General features: G+C 33.7%; 1 protein-coding gene across 1 annotated transcript in view; it reads left to right on the top strand.

Moving 5' to 3' along the window:
- The window catches only part of LOC149786735 (uncharacterized), a 118387-nt gene that overhangs the window by 39838 nt on the left and 54550 nt on the right, over positions 1-23999 (top strand). The window contains exons 3-6 of the mRNA XM_089975969.1: positions 2992-3121; positions 4000-4142; positions 12801-12890; positions 14205-14381. Of these exons, the coding sequence (XP_089832095.1) occupies positions 2992-3121; positions 4000-4142; positions 12801-12890; positions 14205-14381 (540 nt within the window). The remainder of the gene's footprint in view (positions 1-2991; positions 3122-3999; positions 4143-12800; positions 12891-14204; positions 14382-23999) is intronic.

Raw genomic sequence — 23999 nt, 5'->3', positions numbered from 1 at the left:
TTCGATAACTAACTCTGAAAATAGGACTAGGATTATTTTGTATGAGCTGGTTTATATAGCAAATTTAGACCAAATATTGCAAGTATTGGCTATAAATGTTATTCATTATAACGTATCTGTGAGAGTTTAACTTTTAAATTTTAATCCTCATCTTAGTGGATCATTAGTTATGCTTATCAGGAAGGGCATATCTGGTCACATGTTCTTTGACGTCGTATTTGTATTTACGTTTGTATAAATTCATATTTACTCTTCACTATATAGCCATGATTATCGTGGCTTGCTGTTAAAACACAATATGTATCAGGTTTATTTTGACCGTTTAGCAATCTATATTTTGTTCTGATGGACGACTAATATGTTGGAGTGAATTAAAACAATTACGAAGTGTATACCTTTAGAGCCAACTTATTGCATGTTTAGGTTTGTTTTGGGTAGTCCATATCGCTAAATTCAGGTGTTAGTGCAACGGTGCTGCACACGTGACAAAAACGCAGTGCAGTGTGCTATAGCTATGACAAGGCATGATTTCTAGTGTAACTCGAATGCCTTTCCTCAGGGAAACGCGATAAAGATGCAAAGAGGTAAGGAAGGAAATATGAAAGCCACTTATAAGATTGTAAGTTATTTGTTTTAAAGCAAAACGAGTGACCCACTCTCAAGTAATATGATCATTGTAATAGTACATTCAGGATATAAACAATGTTTTAAATAGCTGTGTGCATGAGAAATAGATAATTTCAAACATATGTTTCGTAATATTTACAACAAATATAAAAACAAATATAAAAATATTTTTTAAATGAATTTTGTTTCATGTACAATTATAAAGACACATGCAACGTATTAGCAAAACGTAGGCTAGGGATGATGCATCAAACTTTAAATGTTATATTATGAAAATAGATCTTGTACATGATGCTGAAATATATTTCCCACAATTAATGAAACTTATTATTTTATGATTTTATATTCCACGATTTATCTAACTTGAGCTGCTGACAAATTAAAAAATTAACTGCATTTTCACAATTTCACATTAATTGCAAACAAGATGCCCGATGGTATCCTTCTAGCACAATGGTGTTATATCTAGTCATCTAGAAGTCGCCTTTCATCACTCCAAATCGTACAAAGCGTAAATTACAAGTCTTCTTCTCTAATCGAACCTACAGCAGGCTTATATTCCCATAATAGGAGGACATGTATTGAAATATATAGCAACATTTAATCTTGTGGGCGTGCTCATTGTAAGATGATCTGTTCAGATAAAACATTGCCGATTCTAGCCACCTGCCAGTCCGATTTCTTAAATTATTTTATGTATAACTTCTCCGGTTTAAACATCCAGAGTTTGTGATGCGCTGTGATGGTGATGATGAGTGGTTATAAGACTGACTGCATTTGATCATTATTCGGCGTTAATCAAGAACTATTGGTGAATTATGGATGTTGTACCACAGTTCCTTCTACGAGCGGATATTCTTCTCGTGTTTCTTCTGAACCTAATGCATGTCCTTGATTGTGTTATCTTTATTGTCATAGTTTATAGATGACCATCACTTCACAAGTTTATTTTTATCCGTCGCCGACGGTTCAGGTTCTGTGTACCGCAGACAAGTGTCTGCAACATATCATTTCCTAGCATCATACATAACGAAGTTGTCATGCAGTATATATTTGTATGTGACACTTTTAGAATGGAAACAATAAGTTAAGTAGATAATGCAAACAAATATATATTGAAATTTAGTTATTTATAAACCGTTATTAACTCACCTGGCCAAGACCAGATAACATATCAGGTAGTTATGCATGTGTGGGCAATGGTCTGTCTTACACATATTCATTCTTAACCCCATGGAATTCGTGCTCGACATCGGATATTTAATAAACGTAGAATATAGATGTATATAAAGCGGTTTTCTTTACATAATGAATGAGATCTATACATGTCAATGATTTGATTGTGCATCAGATATTCTGAGTCTGTTACTGCTCTGAAGACCATGTTTACAACGACCAAATTGGTTAAATTTGAGACTTGGATTTGGGTCATAATTCTATTAGTACTATTAGACATTGAACAAAAATCACTATTTTAATGATACATTTTTTCCATCTCATTATCTGAAGGCCACATACTGAACCAATGTTTCACTAGATTTACAATACGAACTTAAAAAGAATCATCTTAGATGAGCTCCATATTGAAAAAAGAAAATTCCGTTATGCTATTTTTCATCTGAATGGCCCAGTTTATTTCCACTCTCTAGACCATATTCCTAATCCACTTGTAAACAAGCATAAGAGCTCGGCTTGTATCATTAATTCCTCGCATAAATATTTCATGGAGAGAGCACGTTGCATATACATAGGGTGCTCTTACTGCATCTTATTTGTTCAGCCTGCTTCTGAGTGTCATTTCTATCATTATATTCACGTTTGTAACTCATATTAGCGAGATCTCCAATGTGGTAAACGATCGTAAAGTACCCAGACACAGAGAAAATAAATTAAGTATTGTGACCAAAACCTTCATACATTACCTGTAAAAGTTCAGTTTATTCCGATCGCACCTTTTTTCCACAACTGCTTTTGCAGTAATAATCCTCCTTTCATTCATGTCTGGAGATCCATAGATGAGTATGTCTACTTTGAAAAGACTTTTTAATGATTTGTTGTTAACACTGATTGGCTATAATTTATGTTTGTAATAATTGTCATCGATTTTTTGGAAATCAACTTCACTGCCATTGTGGGCTCTCTTAGCGTTTCCTTGGGAAAGACATTGATCTCCCATATCTTAGGAATAATCGTACCCTTAGAAGTTACAAACTAGTCCAATTTCAAAGAATAGTTAGAGATAAAATATTTTGTTTTATTATTAAGTGAAATGGTGAAGAGGGCTCATAATAAATATGTACACAGTGTAACGAAAATGCAAGTTCATTGCAATAACACATTAAATGTAAACTCTGTTTTATGCAGATGACAGACAAACACATCAAAGATGCCACTCCTAAAACGCCTTCAAAGAGACTCACAGTGAAACAAATGGCTGATAAATTCAAAGGTGTTGGGACGGATTGGTCTGGTCAGACAGCTGTAAATAACAAAGGTACCGGGTCATAATACGGACTTATCTGTTCTAAATGGTTTATTGGTTACACTGTCATTACGCGTCATCGCTGAATTTAAATTTATCTGCTAAATGGAAGATATCAACTTCTATTAGGGGAAGAGGAGGAAGAGATGGGAAAATTGATGGAATGCAATGTATATATCACATACTTTATGATGTTCTCTAAATTAGCATAAATACCCAAGTAGTAAATTGGAGCGCTGTCATATTGTGTAAAAATATGCTTGTTGTTGTACGGGCCAACGAATTATGATATTCTAGAAAACATCAACATTAATACTGTATATTAAAGTATCGACTATTCGCTTAAATTTCATTACAACATTCCATATTACTATTGTTATATTTATAAGCAGCACAGCTGCCATCACTGAAAATTACTTAGTTTTCTTTGACAACTGAAATATCAGACAATCTGAGTTTTCTAAAACAACTGTCCATACTAACTATTTACACCAAACATATTCGGAATCAGATGGACGTATATTGCTTTCACAATGCTAGCATTGTTATCTACATTGCAATTTAAACATTGTTACCGGCCAGCACGCACACCACTATTTGGAATACAACGCAGATCATGATATTGATTTATGTTTCACTTCCTCTGATCATTCTTAGGGTTAATGCATTTCGGTGTTACAAGATAACATTTTGTTTACGTATGGGCGTAATTTTGTATTTACCTATGTGACATGATATAGTCATACAATGTGAAGTTATAGATATTGTGGTGGATACTATTTAATCGCATTTTAAGCACATTTCTAAGCACATTACAGCTAACATGATACAGTATTGCAACAGTACATTAACATCATCACCTGCTGATCCACTTCTTTTCTTATTTCCAGAAGCTAAGGTACCCTTGAAAGAAAAGCCACTCACAACAGAAAAAAATAAGATTGGGCATGGCGTAGGCAGTGGTTCAAATATACTTCGCACAACACTGACTGGTACAAACCCAGTGTCGTATGATAAGCCAACAGAAAACAAGGTGTGTTGTAATATGTATATGTATGTCCTACCTGCATTATATAGACACGAAATAGTGAAATCTAAATTGCTTGAACCCGTTTGGCTTGTACACCTAGTGTTATCCTAATTGCAAAAAAGTTTTTATGCTTGCGATCCACGTGACAGATGAAATGATTATGCACTTGTGAAGCTATGTTGGCATCCATATGCTGGAACGAGAACATTTTGATACCCACTGTGCATCTGTATGTCTCTCTTTTACCATACATATTCCTGAATTGATGAGTGCAACTTAAGAAATCTGAAGTTATATTGGACCTCTGGATTTACGGGTGAATGGTTTACTAAGAATTGCTGTAATCACTTTAAACCCATTGACAATACAGGTTTTGTTCGTATGGTGGGTGTGTGGTCTACCTTGTTCATTCAGCTGTGCAGATATGTTATCTCCACTGTTGAGCTTTGAAAAAAGTTAATCTTACACTCACTCTACATCCGTCACTATTTTCACCAATCTGCATATTTCAACACTTACTCCTGCAATGCAGAATAAAATGAGTAACTGTTGCAGGCCTATTGCGGGGGGGGGGGAGTCATTTTTGAAATCACGTCTGGTGTTTTTGCCCCTGTGCCAGATGTAGGATGTACACAGATTTATTTTAAATGATATGTTTGCGTAATTTCGAACCAACCTGTATCGTACCCTATTAAGTCGCATCATATAGATGAGGGACTGTGCACCATGAGCTTTTGGTCACTGATTGGCGATGCTAATAAATGGGAAGTGGGTTAGGTAATGAACAGCCGCCTAATTGCGTTATCGAGCCACTGCAATTACTGTGGTGTATATGTTATGTTAGAGATAATTTAGTCTCCAGCAGCACTAGAATTTGAATAAATACTTGCAGTGAAAGCTATATGAAGCATAAAAACTGCATTTAGTAATTACTTATGTCCAATTTTCAAAAGGCCACATACACAGATGGTCCATGTAATCGGATTATCTCACCTTCAATCGCTATTTACAGTGTTCGTAAATGCAAATAACTCGCAGTTTTTTTGTGGTTTGATTTAACATGTTTTTATCAACATTCTGATTATAGGTAATGTCTGCTATCAACAGTAATACGATTTGATATATTCGATTTTTTAGTATCTTCTTGCTCTACTGTGTACGTTTTGAATGAAGATTACTTTATTACCACTTATCTTAATTAAATATGTAATTTTATAACCAGGCAAACGTATAATCTTTAAAGTCACACCGTTCATGTATGTCATTCCTGTCATTACTGTCTCGCCTGGCCATAAAGCCAAGGGGTGTTGATAATTTAGAGTATGCAGTATGTTAATCAATTAGTACATGTTACCACTCTGGAGTTACTTTTCTCGTCCAGTCTTGGTCAAACTTATAATGTAGGTTTATATCAAGATGGCCAATAATTTTCAACATGAATTAAAATCCACACATTTTAATATATTGTATCCTGAACTTATTTATGATCCAATTTTAATCAATTTTTTTTAAGTGACCTTATATTATCAAGATCTCTAGGTTTTAGGTATTGGTCACAATCATTAGATATTAAGGGTGTAACCTTTTAACATATTAATTGAGCTGAAATCAAGTATGCATACCATGTGTCTGATCTCATTCCATTGACCTTCCAAACGTTCCTCTAATTTATTTTACTATGCTTTACTAGCTTTACATAATTAGTTGTTGTATGTTGCATGTTACATGTGTAGCTGCTTATATGCACTTAGTATAACACTTTTACTTGCTGTATACTTGTGAGACCACAAGACTTTCGGCATCCTCTATTTACACGTATAATTCATCAGACATAGTAGGAGGCACTAGCATTACCTATCGGGTATGAATAAGATATTTGCATCAAACGTACTTATAAAGTAGTTATAATGATTATACTTTAAAGAACACAACAATCTTTGACAGTTTATTCAATCGTTTGCTCACGCTGCATGTTACATTGATTGTTCTTATATTTTTATTTTGCATTTTTGTAGTTTGCCATTCATTACTATTTATTTTGTTAATTTTTTACTTTGGTTTGCTGTTTTGTGTTTGTTGTATTTGTTGTCTTCATTTTCACGGGTTGTTTCTCTTTTTATGGTTTGCTCTTTCGTTGCGTGTTTCTTTTTACTTGTTTCTTGGATGTTTGTGTTATTGTTGTTAAGTATGTTTTCATTTTTTCTTCTAACTTGTTTCTAATTCAAGTGTTGCTGTCTTATGTTCTGTGTTATTTGAGGTTATCAACTTTTTTACTTTAGTGGTTTTATTTGTATTCTTAACTTGCTTTTGTTTGCTTACTTATTACTATCAATTTCGCTTTATAAATTTCCCATATATTTGCTTTGATTTTAATGTGCTTTTAATAATCTTCTTTCAGTAATTTGAAATGAGTTTTTCTTATTATGTACTATCCTTGTGCATTTCCTTAATGTGTTCCTCAAATACATGTGTTGTAAGGACATGTGCAGATGTTTTTGATCAAATATGCATTTCTTTTTAAATGTTGTTATGAATTTCGTTCGCCTTTATTCGAGAAAGCTTCAGTCTGATAAAATGCATTGTACCTAGTGCTGGTAATGGCATTGTTTTAAATGTTTCTTGAAAGTAAGTGTTGTAATAAGAGTTTCTTAAATAGTGTTAGATATGGACTTCCATGACCTCTGTTAAGTTAAGCATTTTGATTTTTATTTTTATTGCTTATTTTGTTTCGGAAATTAATATGTAAAAGAGAGACACAATTAAAAATAGCATTTTACATTTTTCAAATAATGTTTTAAAAGCGAAATAGTGAAATATAAAGTCCTAAATAGAAATCTGCATATGTCCTGTCACTCAAATATCTGTTTGGAACGTGTTTACTGTATTTACCCAGCAGTTTGTACTTATCGCATCAAAACTTTGTACAACGTTGTGACTCAGGACATTTCGAAACGTAGTTAACATTTAAACCATCCACTGCCAAGGGAAAATCCAAATTTACAGCGAATTTACAAGGAGGTATACGTTAAAAGTGTGAAGAAACGAATATCGAAAACTACGTTCCGCAAGATAAACATTATTAGTTTAGGGGGAGTATGTATTACAGTTATATCTAATACTTTATTTACATGACTATTTTCAGAATACTGTATTTTAATTATATTGAAAAGCACATACCGAAGGCACATTTTAAAATGTATTTGAAATCCATGACAAGAAAAATCAGTAATAACAGACAATGTAACGTATTCACGAAATCGCAGATAAAAAGATATATTTAAACAGAGCATTGAACAACAAACTCTCACGGATGGCACAATATAAAAAAAACAAAAAAGATATCACAAATAAATTTCAACCACATTTTGAATGACACAGTTTTCGGAGAAACACAAAAGGAAAAGAGAAAATGTTCAATTTTTAAATCAACGATAAACATGTTGTATAATATGCAGCAAAACAATATACATTTAAAATGCACAAAGTTCTAAACTTATTCCAATCTCAAAGTAGCTAAAATTAGCAAAACGTGAAAGTCACAAATTGCAACAAAAGAAACAAAACACCCTCACAAAATACAGCATATATATCTACACAAAATCCTGCCAACATGAATAGCATCAAAGGATGAAACAAAAGACATCAAGGTAAACAGCATAAGAAAATATTAACATACCTATAATCAAGCAACAAACATTCAAGAGAAAAGTCCGAAATAAAATAACGAACGCCACGACCAACAAACAACTAATAAATCAAAAATACAACCCTTAAAAATAATACAAGCACGAATAGCAAATAGCAAATATAGCAACAAAAAATAAAACAAGCAAACCACTGAAACATATATTCTATAAAAACACATATTCTATAGTATAAAATCCTGAATTATGTGCCAAGAGACTTGTCCTTTCAAGTGGTTAACATGTTCCATATTGTTAAATGCAATACACCAAATAGGATATCAAATTGCGATTCAATGTTTAGACATATTTTTGCGAACTTAATACATTAATCTTCCAACATAAATTATAGCAAACAACGAAATTACGAGCGCAATTGCTGAATTTTTCAAACAGAGATTTATAAAGATTAGACGAATCTCATGTAAGCATTTTTGGTTAAAAAAAACGGATAATACGTGTAAACGAAGGTTGTAAGAGAACAGCTAACAAGATCAATGCAATAAAGATAGATTAAATAAATTATTAGATAGTACTTTTAGAAAAGAAGAAAATGAGGGGAACGTTAAGAAAGAAATAAAAAGTCATAAGAGAAAGGACTTGATATTGTTGCACCATCTACAACAACGTGCAAGTATTAAAACGTTACCAAGAATAGTATGTTAAACAAAAAATATCCACAATGGCAGAATTTAAACTACATAAACTAGATTTAATCCATATCTTGATGTAGTGTACACATATTGTGATTGTTAATCATTATATTTATGTTGTGTAAAAGTAACATTATTCCTAAATACCAATGGCAATTACTCTTATTTTATATAACTGCATGTATTTATCATAGCTATTCCCTTTTTATCACAATGTTTAAATCCATCAATAGTTTGAAAATAATTTTATATTCACTGCATTCTCTTTTGAAACTTGCATGAAAAAGAAAGCATTTATGTTACAACATGTACTGCAAAAAGAATTGCAAATTGATTAAAATGTTATCACGATTCATTAAGACATCCTTGTATGTAAGTGGAGAATAAAACACGTTTAAAACCTGATTAGTTAGTTATGCAATAAAACGATGACACCAACGTTTATAAGGAATAGAGTGAACATATAATCTTGAGTGTGACGTGAAAGAAACTACTAACAGCATATTCACTGTCACATTGAAGTTATAACAGCATATTCATTGTCACATTGAAGTTATAACAGCATATTCACTGTCACATTGAAGTTATAACAGCGGATTCACTGTCACATTGAAGTTATAACAGCAGATCCACTGTCACATTGAAGTTATATCAATATGATATCACCTCTAGTCAGCCAAACCGTTCAAACCCATGATGGTCAGCTTGAATAACATCCTATACAGTATATAAACAAAACGTAAGTACTGATTACTAATGTGCATTCATTTAATATGCAAACATCATTGTCTCGCATGCTAACATAAAATAAAAGGTATTTAAACATGAATGTATGCATAACAAATATATACTGTTTTGCAGTAAACGATTTAAAATGTTTTGTCCTACAGAGCAAGTACACAAGTGGCTCATCTTATATGTTCATCAATATGCTGATTCATGTGGTGAAAAGTTTGAATTGAAAATAACCTTTAGTGAAAGAAACATATAGAAATACATTATTTATAATTCGGCAGGTCTGACAGTATGTGTACATATGCTGCCAAATAAATTTCGACCAAGAAAATAATGCACATGAACACAGTTGTATAGAAATAGTATTTGAAAAAACGCTGCGCTTCAAAAAGTATTTTGGTAGATCAGAAAAACTCTGAATGTAAAGGTAAATATCATGTGCCAAAAGAAAATAAAACAAGCTTGTATTCTTGAATATCATTTTTATTAACGATAAAAATATGCATATCCAAAAAATATATTTAACCAAAGACAACAAAGTTACCGTGTGTCACGTTCTTTAGATTCATTAAGACGTCCTATGTAAAATATTTTGCAACATAATAAATAAAACAGCACCACTCTTGAAATACTATTGCAAATTAATTGTATGTGTGTAGATATTTGAATTAGAAGACACAATCTGACATCTAGCTTCGAACAGTATGCGGCCTAAAAATATGAATTGCTTGAAATTATATTTCAAAATCATCCATACATATAGATTTAGCCAAGGAAATAAAGCAAGCTCTAATGAGACGACTTTATTGATAGAAACCTAAGAATAAGTAGACTTGACTAGAACAGAATACTCTAGAATCCAGTTTCAAAATATCATTTAGCCTGATAAACGTATGACACTCCAAACCAGCAATACTTATAGTTGTAACGATCTGGCGATGCAGACATAACAACGTTCTTCACTAAAATTAACTGTTATCCACCGGGACATTAGGACTAAAATATGCCTGAAGTGTAGACTTAATATACCCTTGGATGAAACGGTAATACACGATATTTTTACCTATTTATGGTATACAAATCAACGTATGCTACAACTGAATTGACTGTGACTGATAATATTTGGGCACAATGATCTGTGTACTGCCTATATGAGTCAAAACGTATGGTGCTAGCAAACCAAAAATAGCGTGGCGAGATATCGATCATTGTGGGCGTTACTGAAATATACTGATGCATATAATATATCGCGCTCCACTGTCTTCAGTATTTTGTATAGTCAATTATATGCTCTATTAAATCGTATGCACTATGACAATATTGTGTTCGCTCCGAGCCGAAAATGCACTCAAAATTATATGATTATTATCTATTATGCATTGAATTAGATATGCAGTCTTTTCTTTATGAATCTAATTGGTATCAATCCCTTTGCTCGAATGCCCTGTTCTTCTGCCGTCATGCTATGCTGAGGTGTTATAGATGTAAGTCCTAGTTGTTATCCACTAAACATTATATAATATAACAGTTTAATACATTTCGCTGAAATATGGAAGACATTGTTGAAGCCAAATAATAATGTGCCTAAATGCATGCTTTATCGTATCTTCAATATTTCAACAGGGCATCGTCTTCATGATTTACTCTAGAATATCTGTAATATGCACACGTATTTTTAGGGTAACCATATTATAGCTCTGGAGTTTTCGTCCTGACACTAGCCATGTATAATTGACATCCTAAATTGAGATTTATGTTTTATTTGTTTCGTTTATTGTAAATGTGTGTGCATGCTTAAATATATACATTCATACCATCCTGTTAAAATGTTGGCACTTCGTTTCATTTTGCTCTACCCATTCAGACAGATGTGAATAAAGCATCCGTGTCCTATTGACACGTTTCTTTGTCTTACTTTACAAATAGTAAATAATGAAATCACTGCGTACCTCATTATGCAAATAGTTAATTACTGTGTTTTTTTATAACATGTTGGAATTATATACAAGGCTGCTTCATTAACGGATACGAGTGCTGAATAAAAAAAATCACATTAACGGAAAGCATCTGTTTTCTCTATTTATATTATTGATACTAAATTGTTTTAATGTATTTCTCTAAAATTTTCCTAAATGCACATATTCGTCTCAGACTGTCATCACAACATTTAAGAATTATCATATGCACATAGTATTAAAAATCGAACTAAGACTAAATCTATGGGTCATTGAATTGTTGTACTTGTGAAAAAGGGTCTTGTATTGAAAGAAGCAAATTCATCATGAACTATATAACTCTGGAGTTTACACATTAACACAAACGTTAAGCCCATTGAACAGAATGCCCACCGTCTTAAGTCGATTCAAATACATGTATAGACGTTTTGGCTTAAAGCTCCTAAACACTGACGGCTAGTATTTCTTATCAGTCCATACATATCTCTCAAATGTGTTTAATTTATTAATAAAATAACTAATACTAGTAATTAAAAAGCAATTAACATATTTTCGAGAATGTAATATATCATTAGAGATTAACCTTGGACTGTATAAGCAACTGTAGGCTACAAACAATTTTGGATACACCATGACGGTACTAATTTCACATAATAACTAGCTCATCTAGATTCACAAGTACATGTAATATTTGTTAACCGTATTTAGCACTTTGGCTAATCTATTCGGCTTAGTTGTTAAAAACCTGCGGAAAGAAATAGGGTTAGTTAATCTTAAAAGCCATCAAAGAGGCAGTATACAATAATTATTCACTGATTGTTTTTCTGAATAACTAATTTTGATTCTAGTTGTTTCCACCATTGAGGAAAGATAACGTATTTAGTGCATAATGGTTATGCATCATATTATTAAATTGTCATAAATGTCAGTTTAATAAACATCCCAGTCATGAGTTTAGGGTGACAATTTTCTTTCTAAATGATTCATTGAACGCATATTGTCTTTGCAATATCGAAGGAATCCTTCAGATCCTGAATCAAAAGTACAGATGTTTTCCATAGAATTATAAAACGGATATACTATTCATCATATTACTTATTAAAATGGAAAATAAACGTTGTCATATTTGCGAAACGAAATGATAGCTCTTAACCAAAACACATCGGAACATTTACCATGAAACTCTCGATTGCCTTACTATCAGATTAAATAATTTGGCAAATGCAATGCAAGATCCTTCTAAGACAAACTTATTTAATTTGCGCGAAGTTTTGTGTTCGTTATTGGACAGCATTAATATGTGACCTAATTACACTTGAGTAATATAAAACACACACGAACTTGCTGTGGTCACATGTACCTGTGGATGGCATACAAGTATTGAAAACAAATAAATGCAAAAGTCTTAGATGCAATTGTCTGGCGCAACATTTGATTGTAACATTTTAATTTATTCATCATTTTGATAGCACAGTTATTCATACACTTGTTAAACGCATATTTGTAAGACAATAGTTGACTTAATAAAACAGAGGTATGTTTCTCAAGAGGTGGCAAATTATAATATCAGACGATGAATGCACATGTTAGCCTGTTCAACAACTATTTTGTTTTAATTCTGTCGGGTTTTTGTAGGAACAAAGACGTTTGGTGGATGACACGTGTCTACAGAATGAGTACGAAGTTGAACACGGGAGTGATGTTATAGAGGAATGCTTGGAAAAGGTGATACTTACAGAGGGCAAACAATATCACATACTATTTCATAAATATATATTAAAAGGGTAAACTATTTATTACTTCCGAAAAATACTGAAACAGCATCAACACCTTCTCCAAAGCTCTTTTTATTCTATCGCTTTGGCTCGTTTACAAACAGGAAAACTCCTTTGCATGGGATTTAGGCTAACACGTCAATGCAAATAGATGTTTGTTCGGTTTTCAGGAAACAGTATTAGAGTATTCTTACATCGGGGAATGGTTGGAGGAAGCAGTCCTATTTCGCAATACACCATTAATGTTGAGCCATACATTTGTGTAGGTTAGCTTGAAAAAGACATTGAATTGATGGTATTTTTGGTACTTTGGTAAACATAAATAAGAAAAGAGTATTCTATAGTTATCTTATACGCACCTACAAGTCATGAATAGTATTATAAAAATAATAGGAAATTCTTACGGAGTTACATTCCATTTAAAATATTCTTGTCCGTTAAAATATTATTTGAATATTACACATACCTATATGATCAGTGTAAGCAAGTAAATGTTCCTTTGCAATATCCGCGCAGAGGAGGTTATATTATAGTTTGATAGAGATGTAGGAAATTATTTAGAAAGCTGAGATCTTTTCTGTTATCACGGAAGACGTATGTCTCCCATATTATACTCTACATGTCTGAATGTCAACGAAACTGGACGTATAGACACCCTCAGATAGAAATTATCGGTAATGTTTTTGTAGTACAGTGACTAGAAAATGCCTGTAATCTAAAAACAGGCATACACAATATATCTTCGAAGTGAATTAGTATATACTACTTTAATCTGACATTATCAAAAAGTGTTTCACTTTATCTTATGACACTTGTATGCAGTCCTAAAGTATACAATAGTAGATGAGAGCGACTGTGTATTTCAGATATTAGGATATATATCTTTGACTTTGTATAACTATGGGAAGTTCGCTTATGAATCAAGAGCCACGGCTTTTAATACAGCTCGTATTTTTGTCACATCTGTTAAACCTATCGGTTATTTTAAATCAAACAAGTAAGATATGATCGGATATATTAATATTCCTTTTCACGATTCAAATTGACTAGTATTATCACATGTTACATGCTCTGAAAAAGAAAAATCAATTTACGTAAGGAAAATCAAAAACGAAACTTCTTAAAATTTAAATAGAACTGTCGTTGGTTAAAATGCTCAATGTATGAATACATATATTGCAAGGCTTTTTATAACGTTATGATGGACAGTTGTGTCAGTTTTTAGATTTGTAAGCATAACATCCACATTGTTTTTTTCCTTCAGAAAAAATCAGACATAATCCGTCCCGAGGCAACTTTAGTTGATCGTATGAACTGGATTGAGATAGGACAATTATTGCAGAGCTTGAACATGAATGCCGTAACATCATCTGAAGACCCTAGACCAAAACTAAAGCAGGCTTTGTTCAGTGGACAGAGGGTTGATTCAACGAGCAGAAAGGTATGACATCTCAAGAACGTTTTTAAATCAGTTTTGTACTATTTGTGGACAAAACTGAAAATATATGCATTAAATGATAACGAAATCAAAGAATCAATATATATTGTGGCGTCTTACTGTACTACTTAAAGTGTATTAAGATGATGTTTTAAATATTTCATTTTAGTTGAATATGATTATGATTCATATTTAACTATTACAATAATATATTTCTAATCTCAACTGTTAGAATCATATGGTTTGGGATCAAGACATATTTAGATCCCCAGTAAATTCATGCTAATAAATTGTGTAAAGTAGTTTTTAATAACATGAACATTTCCTTATCTAGTCATTTTGTTACTAGTTGTTATGTTTTTAGCATTTGATTCTTAAAATCCATAACCTTATTTACCTTTAAAAGCAATTATGTTATATCATTCAAATATTCCAACAAATTGACATCAACAATAATATGCGTTATCGGCTGATTCAATTTGTTATGTTCAAACGAAATCATTTATATTTGTTTAGTTTCATTTTTCTTATGAAATTTTAATGTTGTCCGTCTCCTCTTCAACAAAACTGATTCCTACTAGGAATTTCTGCTTTGTTTCCTGAATGTAGTGTTAAATACAAATATGGGGGGGGGCAATGAAAATCAAAGTAAATGTGCTTTAACGAGATACAGTTTTTTTTTTTCTAATAGAATATTTGAGTGATGAGTTTATAGTTTACCATTCACATAGATGGTCTTTTATAATTTGCAATAGACTTCTAATACAATGTAATGGTTTAAATAAAGGATTACTTAAAATAGCATGTTGGCCTGTTATCATCCCTGGGGTTAACATAAATGAAATCAGATATGAAAAGTGAATAGGGCCATCTGCTCGTTTGCACATCACATAAATTTAAAAATGAATCTTGAAGTTGATATAATAGCAAAAGACTGTTATAAAAACCTTAATTATTGATTAATTACTGGGGCCATTTCGGCATTCGTCCCACCTTATCTTCAATCTTTAAAAATCTTTTAAAATAGAAAAATGTACATAATATTAATTTCCTAATAAATCGTTTTAAAAAACAAACACCACAGGATTTTTATCCAACACAAAATTGCTTGATCAATATTCCAAATGTATGAAACTTGCCAATTTCTGTGATAAGAAATAAAATTGTAGGTATATTGAATTAAAAAAATTAGGACATTTATATCGTGAAAGGCTAATGGACAAACACATGTATAAAAGTTCTTCGCTTTTAGTTTAAACATATTTAATTGGCAATATATGGTATAATGCTATAAGGCATAAGTTCTAGTATTTTAACTGGTCCCTGATAATTATACAGTATACAATTATTCAGTATAGTTCAACATGAGAAAGGAGTAGTAAATATAAATAATGAAAAATGATTGTATCGAGAGGGAGACAGCTTCGTTAACCAAGGTTCTGATGTTAACCCTATGTAAACCAAAGCTTATCGAAAAGATATTTCTGTGCAAAGGTCTGTGAATTTCATTGGATGCACCAGCAAGCTACCCCATCAAATAAACATATATTGTTCAAATTTGAACAATAATCATAAATGATCGAGAAAAGGTGAGAAAACAATTTCAATGGACTGATAGATAAGCAATTTTCCAATAATAGTCGGTGTTGGCACAAATATCGTTCACTCAAATACACCCGTAATGGTTTCATTCGGATACATATTCATATTTCTATGTCACACTTACAGAGTCTTTATTTTAGGTCAGTGGCCCACATTTTTTCCTATACAGAATGTTTATCATAAATAAAAAATGGAAATCAATAATACTGAACTATTTACAATGAATTACATATATCAATACAAAGTTCACTAATTTGAAAAATATGGGCGTGACCGGAAATGAAATTTAGTCTTTATTTAAAGTAAATACTTCTATATGTGTTAAAATGCATCTATCAATAAGTTTTGCAAGCTAGCTAGGTATCGACATTGGTCTATAATAAGCATTTTCACACAGATCAACGGTAACAAATGCGAATGACAGGTGCCAGTTTCTACGTAATACGAAATTTAAATTTTATGTAACAATATATTAAAACAAGCTTATAATGGTGCTGCTAAAGCCTGGCTGATGCCGTTACGTAATCTCCTACATACAATATGAGCTATAGTGGCATGAACATATTTGTTATTATCATCCGTTATACAGTGTGCAATTTTATTCAACAAGTATCATAGAAGCCTTAAATTAAATTGGGAGGGAGATATCGCTATCTTCGTCAGATGAAGTCGAAGTTAAATATTCAGTTCGTAAGTCAGTATTTTCCTTTTTATTGTAGATTCGAAAAGAAACATTCTTACTTCTACCAGTATGCGAATGGCAGGGTAGAATATAATTTTCTAAGATGCGTTTAGATCTTTTGTCTCGCAATTGGAGAGATACACATCAAGATTATCCACATACTGATTCTTAAATTGTATTTACTCTTGTTGTTCGAACTTATTCCAGTGGACTGACTGGTTATGATTAAGAGTACCGTTGTATTTTCTGTCTCCCGTCCTTACAGTTATGCTTAACTGAGAATGAAACAACTGTTTATCAGTTGGGCAAATTGTTCCAATTTTACAACGAATACATCAACTTCAGAATTCTGATAATATGTTGGAAAACATAGTGAATGCTTTGAATATGCTAAAATAAGCTTAGATTTAAAACCAGACATCGCTTGTATGGGCCCCTTTGAAATTCAAAATCCTATTTGATACAGATGGCTATATCAGATACATTACAGTCACTGCTTTCTCTGTCAATTTGGCAGGAGCAACAGAGTGGCACTCACAAGTATCACGACCAACAATAAATGTTTTGTATGGTTTATGATCTGCATTATTAGGTGCATCTTTAATAAACGCCATTGTTAGGCCACCTGTTCTCATGTAATGATCGCTGTATCGGGCAAGTCCAACAGGTGTTGTAAAAAAATCAACGTTGTCAAAAATTGATTCGTTTACATGTTCGTTAATTAAATAACGTGCACTGTTAAACCACCTAAAATACCAGTGTTGACAAATCCTAATTGAACATTACAACCGTACTAGCATCACTGGCTTGTGTCTGTCTTCCCTCAATTCGCCAAAAATGCCTCACATCGCACATAAATCTAGATGTGTCCTGCACTTGCAGGTCAGTTTTAATTGGTTGAGATATCTGGCCGCCTATTAAGTGATACTGAAAATAGATTTTACGAAAATCCGATAACACAGGCTCCAAATCAAATACAGATTAGCCTTTCTTTATACATTGTTGAGTTTTTTATTAATACAACTTACATCTTCAACAATATTTCATTCCCCATAACCACACTTACAGTCAATGAATCTAAGAATCGTTATTGAGTGGCTTCATTAATAATTTTACTAACCGCTAGAGGAATATATTCATTGGACAGTACCTTAAACTTTTTTTTGTTATGGTCCTAGAGTTATTAATAAATTTAGTACGTATCCAAATGATTGAGCCGCTTTTGACCCCCAGTTGATTCTTCCGATCCACATCAGTACTTTTGATTATCTGAACAACTTGCACTGCCACTTGTTTAGCTGTTGGCCAAAACATTTTGGTGCTCCTTTAAATAATCTACGGACAACGTTGCCTAGACCAGTTACACAATAAGTCGCGTAAACATGTTGTATCATCAATATTGCACAACAGAGATTAATAACAAGCCACTCTTGATATACAGTTATATAATTATCATGTGTCAGCTGATTAATGGTGCTGCTGGCGCAATCGATATCAAAGCAACAGATTCAATTGTTGATGAAAACAGAAACATACTTTGACTTTGAACAATTGCAGTTACATAGCAACACCAAACCTGGTACAACTAAGGTCAATCATAAATGTAAATTATTTTAAACAACATACGTTTTGAAGAAAGAAAACAATTATCTCGACGTTATATCTCGTCTGTGAAAACCATGACTTAGCCAGAGAAAACCGGCGACACCTGGGTAAACTCCTTTTTAGAGATATCGTGTTTCTTGAGCAGGTTACCACAGTCACACTGAATAAATTTCAAACCTTTAACCCAGCTATCGATGATAATTTATTCACGTGTAACAAGGACCCATGATCACCAAATATGAATTCTGATTGATTTGTTGTTGCTGCGTGAAATGAAAAGAAGCATACTTGATATCGCATTAGGTACGAATAAAGCATCTTGCTCATCTATTTAACAGATGTAATAAGCACGAACATAACAATGTTCCATGATTGTATTTAACACCCAGGAACTGCTCACCGGCCATGCCTTTACCGCGGTGGTATAAGTGAAAAACAACAATGTACAATCATGCCAAAACCTGGTAAAATCAGTCAAATATAAAACACAGATGAAATCCCCTTATATCATATACAGGATCGAGGTTGTAGAGGTCCATGTCAGTGCCAAAATATTTCTCAAATACATCAGAAAGCAGAACACATCCGAATGCATATACACTTACCAAGATAGTTGCCCTCAAGTATTGCCCAAACGTACTTTTTTGTTTTTTTCTTCTGAAATACCTTGAAGCAACAGCGATGAATAAAGCTCTTCGATCGGTTGCAACTGAGTTTCAGAAAAATTGTCCAATTCGTTTATATAATCGTAGGGATTTACACATCATTTTTCATCACAAGGTCTGTATTGGTTGGACAGTATCAGCAATTGATTTTGAAGTTTTCCGCCGCCAGACAGCTTGCTAACTTGCCAATGGAGGAAGCATAAACTGTATAAAAATCAATGATTTTCTGTTATTTCATCCAATCTTCATATATTCTTGCCATATTGATGAGGATCACGCTTATCAGAGTTTGATGCCGTGGCTACTAATTGCATTACTAAGTGGATATCATACATAGGTTATGAAGCAGGTTTTGTTTTCGTCGGTATATATATTCTCAAATGTAAGTTACATGCATTGTTTGCAGCAATGTGACAGTAATAACGAACTTTGGAGCTTTGCTCTTTGTCAGTGAAAAGTTCTTCGCAAATCCAGTAGTGATTGGCGGTTATTACTAGTCATAGTTATGCGTGCCGTAAATTGTGCTCCGGCGAAATCCATTTTACTTTAATTTAAATCGGTCTGAAAATCACCCCAGCTGCATTTAGATACCTAGAGCCGTGGTCAGATATTAACTGGCTTGTCTGGTTTACCATCACATCGTATCACGGCAATATAACCAGCATGGAATTTGTTCAGCGATTAACACAATTCGATTGATATCACGCGCATTTGCGTTTCTTTTAGCAGATGATGGTATAATTATTGCCATTTACAGTAAAACATCACAAAAAAAATTGACAAAACCAATTTATGTAGGTTTGTCCGTGCTCGACTTGTTAAGTCTGTACTAAATATCAGTGACAAGAGCAAATCATTTAATCAGGATCGGGTTAAGATGATATACGACTAGTTGCTAATGCATATCACCACCGGCCAGGGCATACACAAGTTTGGTAAGCGTGTTCGATGACAGCGATTATCTGATAGAACATCCGTTGTTGGTAGCGTCAATAAAAAAGTGGTTCGAAAGTTTAAAGACGAACGAAAGTATCGAGTGTGCGCGAACAGCTACCTAATATATTCTCGATTGTGGTTTTACCCGAAAACAGTAAAAAAGGATAAAGATGTTCGGAAGATAATTTTGCAAAATTATATCAAAGACAAACTGTACCTGAAATGTCTTCATGACTGTCGTCAATTCACACTCACGTTAAATGACAACGGAACTAACAAACATTGCATGGGTGTATACCGATGCATCAAGGTGATTGTGTTCCCGCTCGTTACCAAGCAATGGTTAAGCCCCGATGGAATCACCACTCAGGCATCTGGTCAGCATTATATTGTGAACCAACCTATGATTGATACTGGCTAGTGCAATTTATCAACGTGCCAACATATATCCTCTTTCTGGCTTGGCTAAAGTGGGTAAGAGTGAAAGACTGCTCTTATCTTTTCTTGGGTCGGTGGTTCTTCACGGGGTTTTCTAGGGTTTTTTCCCCATCCGTTATACTTGCCGACATGTATAGCTTATATTGTCCTGAAAATGGCCTTAAACCATCCACAACAACAACATATCCTAGTGGCAGACCTGTATTTGCTGTTACGACTTGCAATTTCGCTCTCACATATGCAAGGCTGGGAGGATATTTCTCACGAGGTGAAGATGTCCCCAATCTGTCTTGGAGTATCAGTCCATTCCGAAATCGTAATTACATACACGGACCGAACTGGATCAGTTGCACAATATTGCAATTCTAGTGAGTAGTGGTGACCGAATAACCTTTCTGCAAGAGTACGTGTTGTTTGCCAGCGTCACAGCCACGGATCCAAAACTGTATTTGCCTTGCAATAAACACGGCAGTGTGAGTTACCCGCGCATGAATTCGCTCTAGTGCATCTGAGATACTTGCATAAACTTGTGATGTCATTGGCATCGCTTCTTTATATGTTCCAGCCACATCGCGAATGGTTAGCACGTATTTAAATGTGCGCAATCGGCCTTGTCAATTACGGATACGATTGTGTGGACTAAATAGCAAATCTGCTTTATGTATTTCTTTAGGTTTGTGTTGTTAATATTGGTATAACTTTAACATGTAATCAATGGTTTTACCACCCAATGCAATCTTGCCTTTTATTCCTCTTTTGAAGACCCATCAAACAGTTTGGTCTCCTTATGTTGCATTAATCACATTCAAGTCATTAATCAGATCCGCATATATCATTAAATGCTTTAGAAGCAATATCATGTCGGTAATGTGCAGCATTGATGCGTTTGATAAGTGTTTCACCAGTCTTGGGTGGTTATTATAATCACACCATGTACCAGGTCTACATTAGTTATATCTGGGATCATGATTTTCACAGGGTATTTACTCCTTGTGGTCTCTTTTGACTTTGCAAATGCAAAACCGTTTTCGTCTTTCCTTGTAAGCGTGAAACATTTTGCTAAATATCGAACACACGTTTCCATATTCGATGCACGTTCATTACGTGTTTTAATCCAATTTGGATTAGCATTATGTATTTTGTGGTGACATCGCACACGTTATAGAGATATAATCCTATTATATTACAGACAATAATTCTTTGGCATCAGGCAAAAGAAAATTCTCAGATACTCTTGGCAAGAGCAAAGTTTTATCCATCATTGACGTTCTGCGCAAACAACACCTAAAGGCTTCAGACGTGATGACTAAACGTTTTCAAACTCATTTCGTGCACAAATACTTAGCCCTGCTAGATCAGGGAAAGCACAACTGTTTCTGAATATGGTCGTACGTCATTGCGATAGGTTGTGCATGAGATAGGTTGTACATCATTGCGGCATCGGCATCGGCATCGGCTAATGATCAACCGTGCTATAATATTTTTAAAGATATTATAAACGTTATTGAGTAACAAAAGACCGTTGCGAAGTGGGAGCAACACTTCCGATGAGTTCTTGTCTATCATTGTATAATAATCCACCTATATGATTTGGATGCAAACAATAATAATTTTGTGGTGTACGAAGATGTGATGCTTGAAAATCAAATTAATCGTTTACAAATAGTTTTACGAGGTCGGCAAGAAAACACATATTTATTTGACACAACGATACGCACATGTACCAAATTGTTCATTGACAAAATGTAACATGAAGCAGCAGAGGGGAGGACAGACCACTTGTCTGAAACCTCATTAGCTTAAAATATAAGCCTCTTCCGAAATAAAAAATAAGGTCATTGCTAACCTGACCGAGAGTTTTTATCGAAATATTGTTTACATACCGGATGTCCCGCCCCTCTGCTGCTAGAAATTAAAAATTATAATATTAATAATGTCACCAGCTAAGGAATCTCACACTGCTAATTAGCTCGAGAGAGACTAAAAGCAATCAAAACATTTCTTCCTGTTTGACAAAAATCGCAAGAACGTCAAGAAGCCCAAGTTGAATTTACAGAAGGCACAGAACAGTTATTTAAACCCATTTCAACAATTACTGAAAAAGCTGTATTGGGAGATTTTAAGGATGATGAGGATTACGAGGTTGACGAGGACGAAGAGAAGAAAAAGAAGAAGGGTATTCTCGAAGCATTAAAACAAACCGATGCGCAGACTAAACAAATAGCAGAAAGAACCAAGAAAACAAAAATGATTTTATGAGATCTTCCAACTGAAATAGCTGCAGCTCAACCTCGACTCGTCGGTGAAGAAATACCTGAGGGTATTGGTAAAGTTCGTACTGAAATCTCCGACGTGAAAAAAGAACTTGCGTCTAAACCAATAACAGAAAACATTAAAATAATCAAACAATTTAATGAAAAATTTATCAGAGATATTAGAAACACTGAAGAAGATGATTTACCTGAAATAATAGTAATTGGTATGTTTGATAAATCCAGTATTTTTAAACCAGGTCATGAAAAAGTAACGATGGTAATCTTATAAGTGGATATATCGCATATATAAAAACAAAAAAAGAGTCAGAAATGATGATTTGGTATATATCGTTCTTTTTTACGAAGTACAAAGACTTTATAACGAGACACTGAAACAAGCAAGACAACAACAACGTTCTCCACCGCAATCCCCCCCCCAGCAAGAGCCTTCCTATCAGTTTCCTCCACCTCTGCAACAGATAAAACAACACAATCTTCTTCACCACAGCAAAGGTTGACGTCGGAATTTATAAAGGCTGAGGAGCTATTTAAAAAGTCTAAAGGGAAAGAAGAAAGATCACCGTTAAGACTATTTAAGGAAAGCAGTGAAACAACTGAAGAAGGAGCAACTGAAAGCTGTTTGGGAAGTGGTCTTATTACTTGTCCTGACAGTGTTCTTTCTGATGTGGAACGACCAGAAATACTGATTGGAGGAAAACGTGCAGGAAATAATTCTTCAGAAATTGTTAATGAAATATCTGATATCTGTGGAAGATTATTTACTGGTGGTATTATGGATTGCAGCATCTATCTTTCTCTTATTTATGAAATTGGTGATGATTGTCACAGCGACTAGACAATTAATTAATCAGTATATAAAACTGATTTTACACACTGCTCAACGTGGATCGATCATGGTCAGGGTAGTAAACTCACGACTGCCAAATTACAACACAATTTACGGACATGGACTTGGTGATGTTGTTCAGGGTCCATTTAGAAGGATAGCTCCAAAAATAACACCGATTGCAAAACAATTAGGGATGAAGGCTATTGAGGCTATTCGTGATAAAATTCCTGGCGCAATTGGTAATCTTGCTAGTCACGCGTTCTCCACAGTCAAGGACAGACTATCTCGATTAGTGCGAAGAAAACCGCAGCAACCAATGAAACTTGCCAGCACTGAAATTATGCCCGCAAATGTCAGCAAAATAATAAATCAAGCCGCAAATCAAAAAATAGCGGAATTATCTGAAGAAGCAGAAAAAAATATAACTGCAAATTTAATAGCAGGAAGTGGTCTTCATGTCAGACGAGATAATTTAGATCACCATTTAGAAAATGGGTAATTATAATAAAATGTTCAAGCGTATATCCGACCCAGCATTTGACATGGATGCACCGGTCCTCAAACATGAATCAGTACGTGATTATCAAT

Source organism: Sinohyriopsis cumingii, chromosome 12 (genome assembly GCF_028554795.1).
Source record: "Sinohyriopsis cumingii isolate HCF-2022 chromosome 12, ASM2855479v2, whole genome shotgun sequence".
In the NCBI taxonomy this organism is placed as follows: domain Eukaryota; kingdom Metazoa; phylum Mollusca; class Bivalvia; order Unionida; family Unionidae; genus Sinohyriopsis; species Sinohyriopsis cumingii.
The sequence above is the reverse complement of the archived record's forward strand: the minus strand, read 5'-3'. Positions and strand labels throughout refer to the sequence as shown.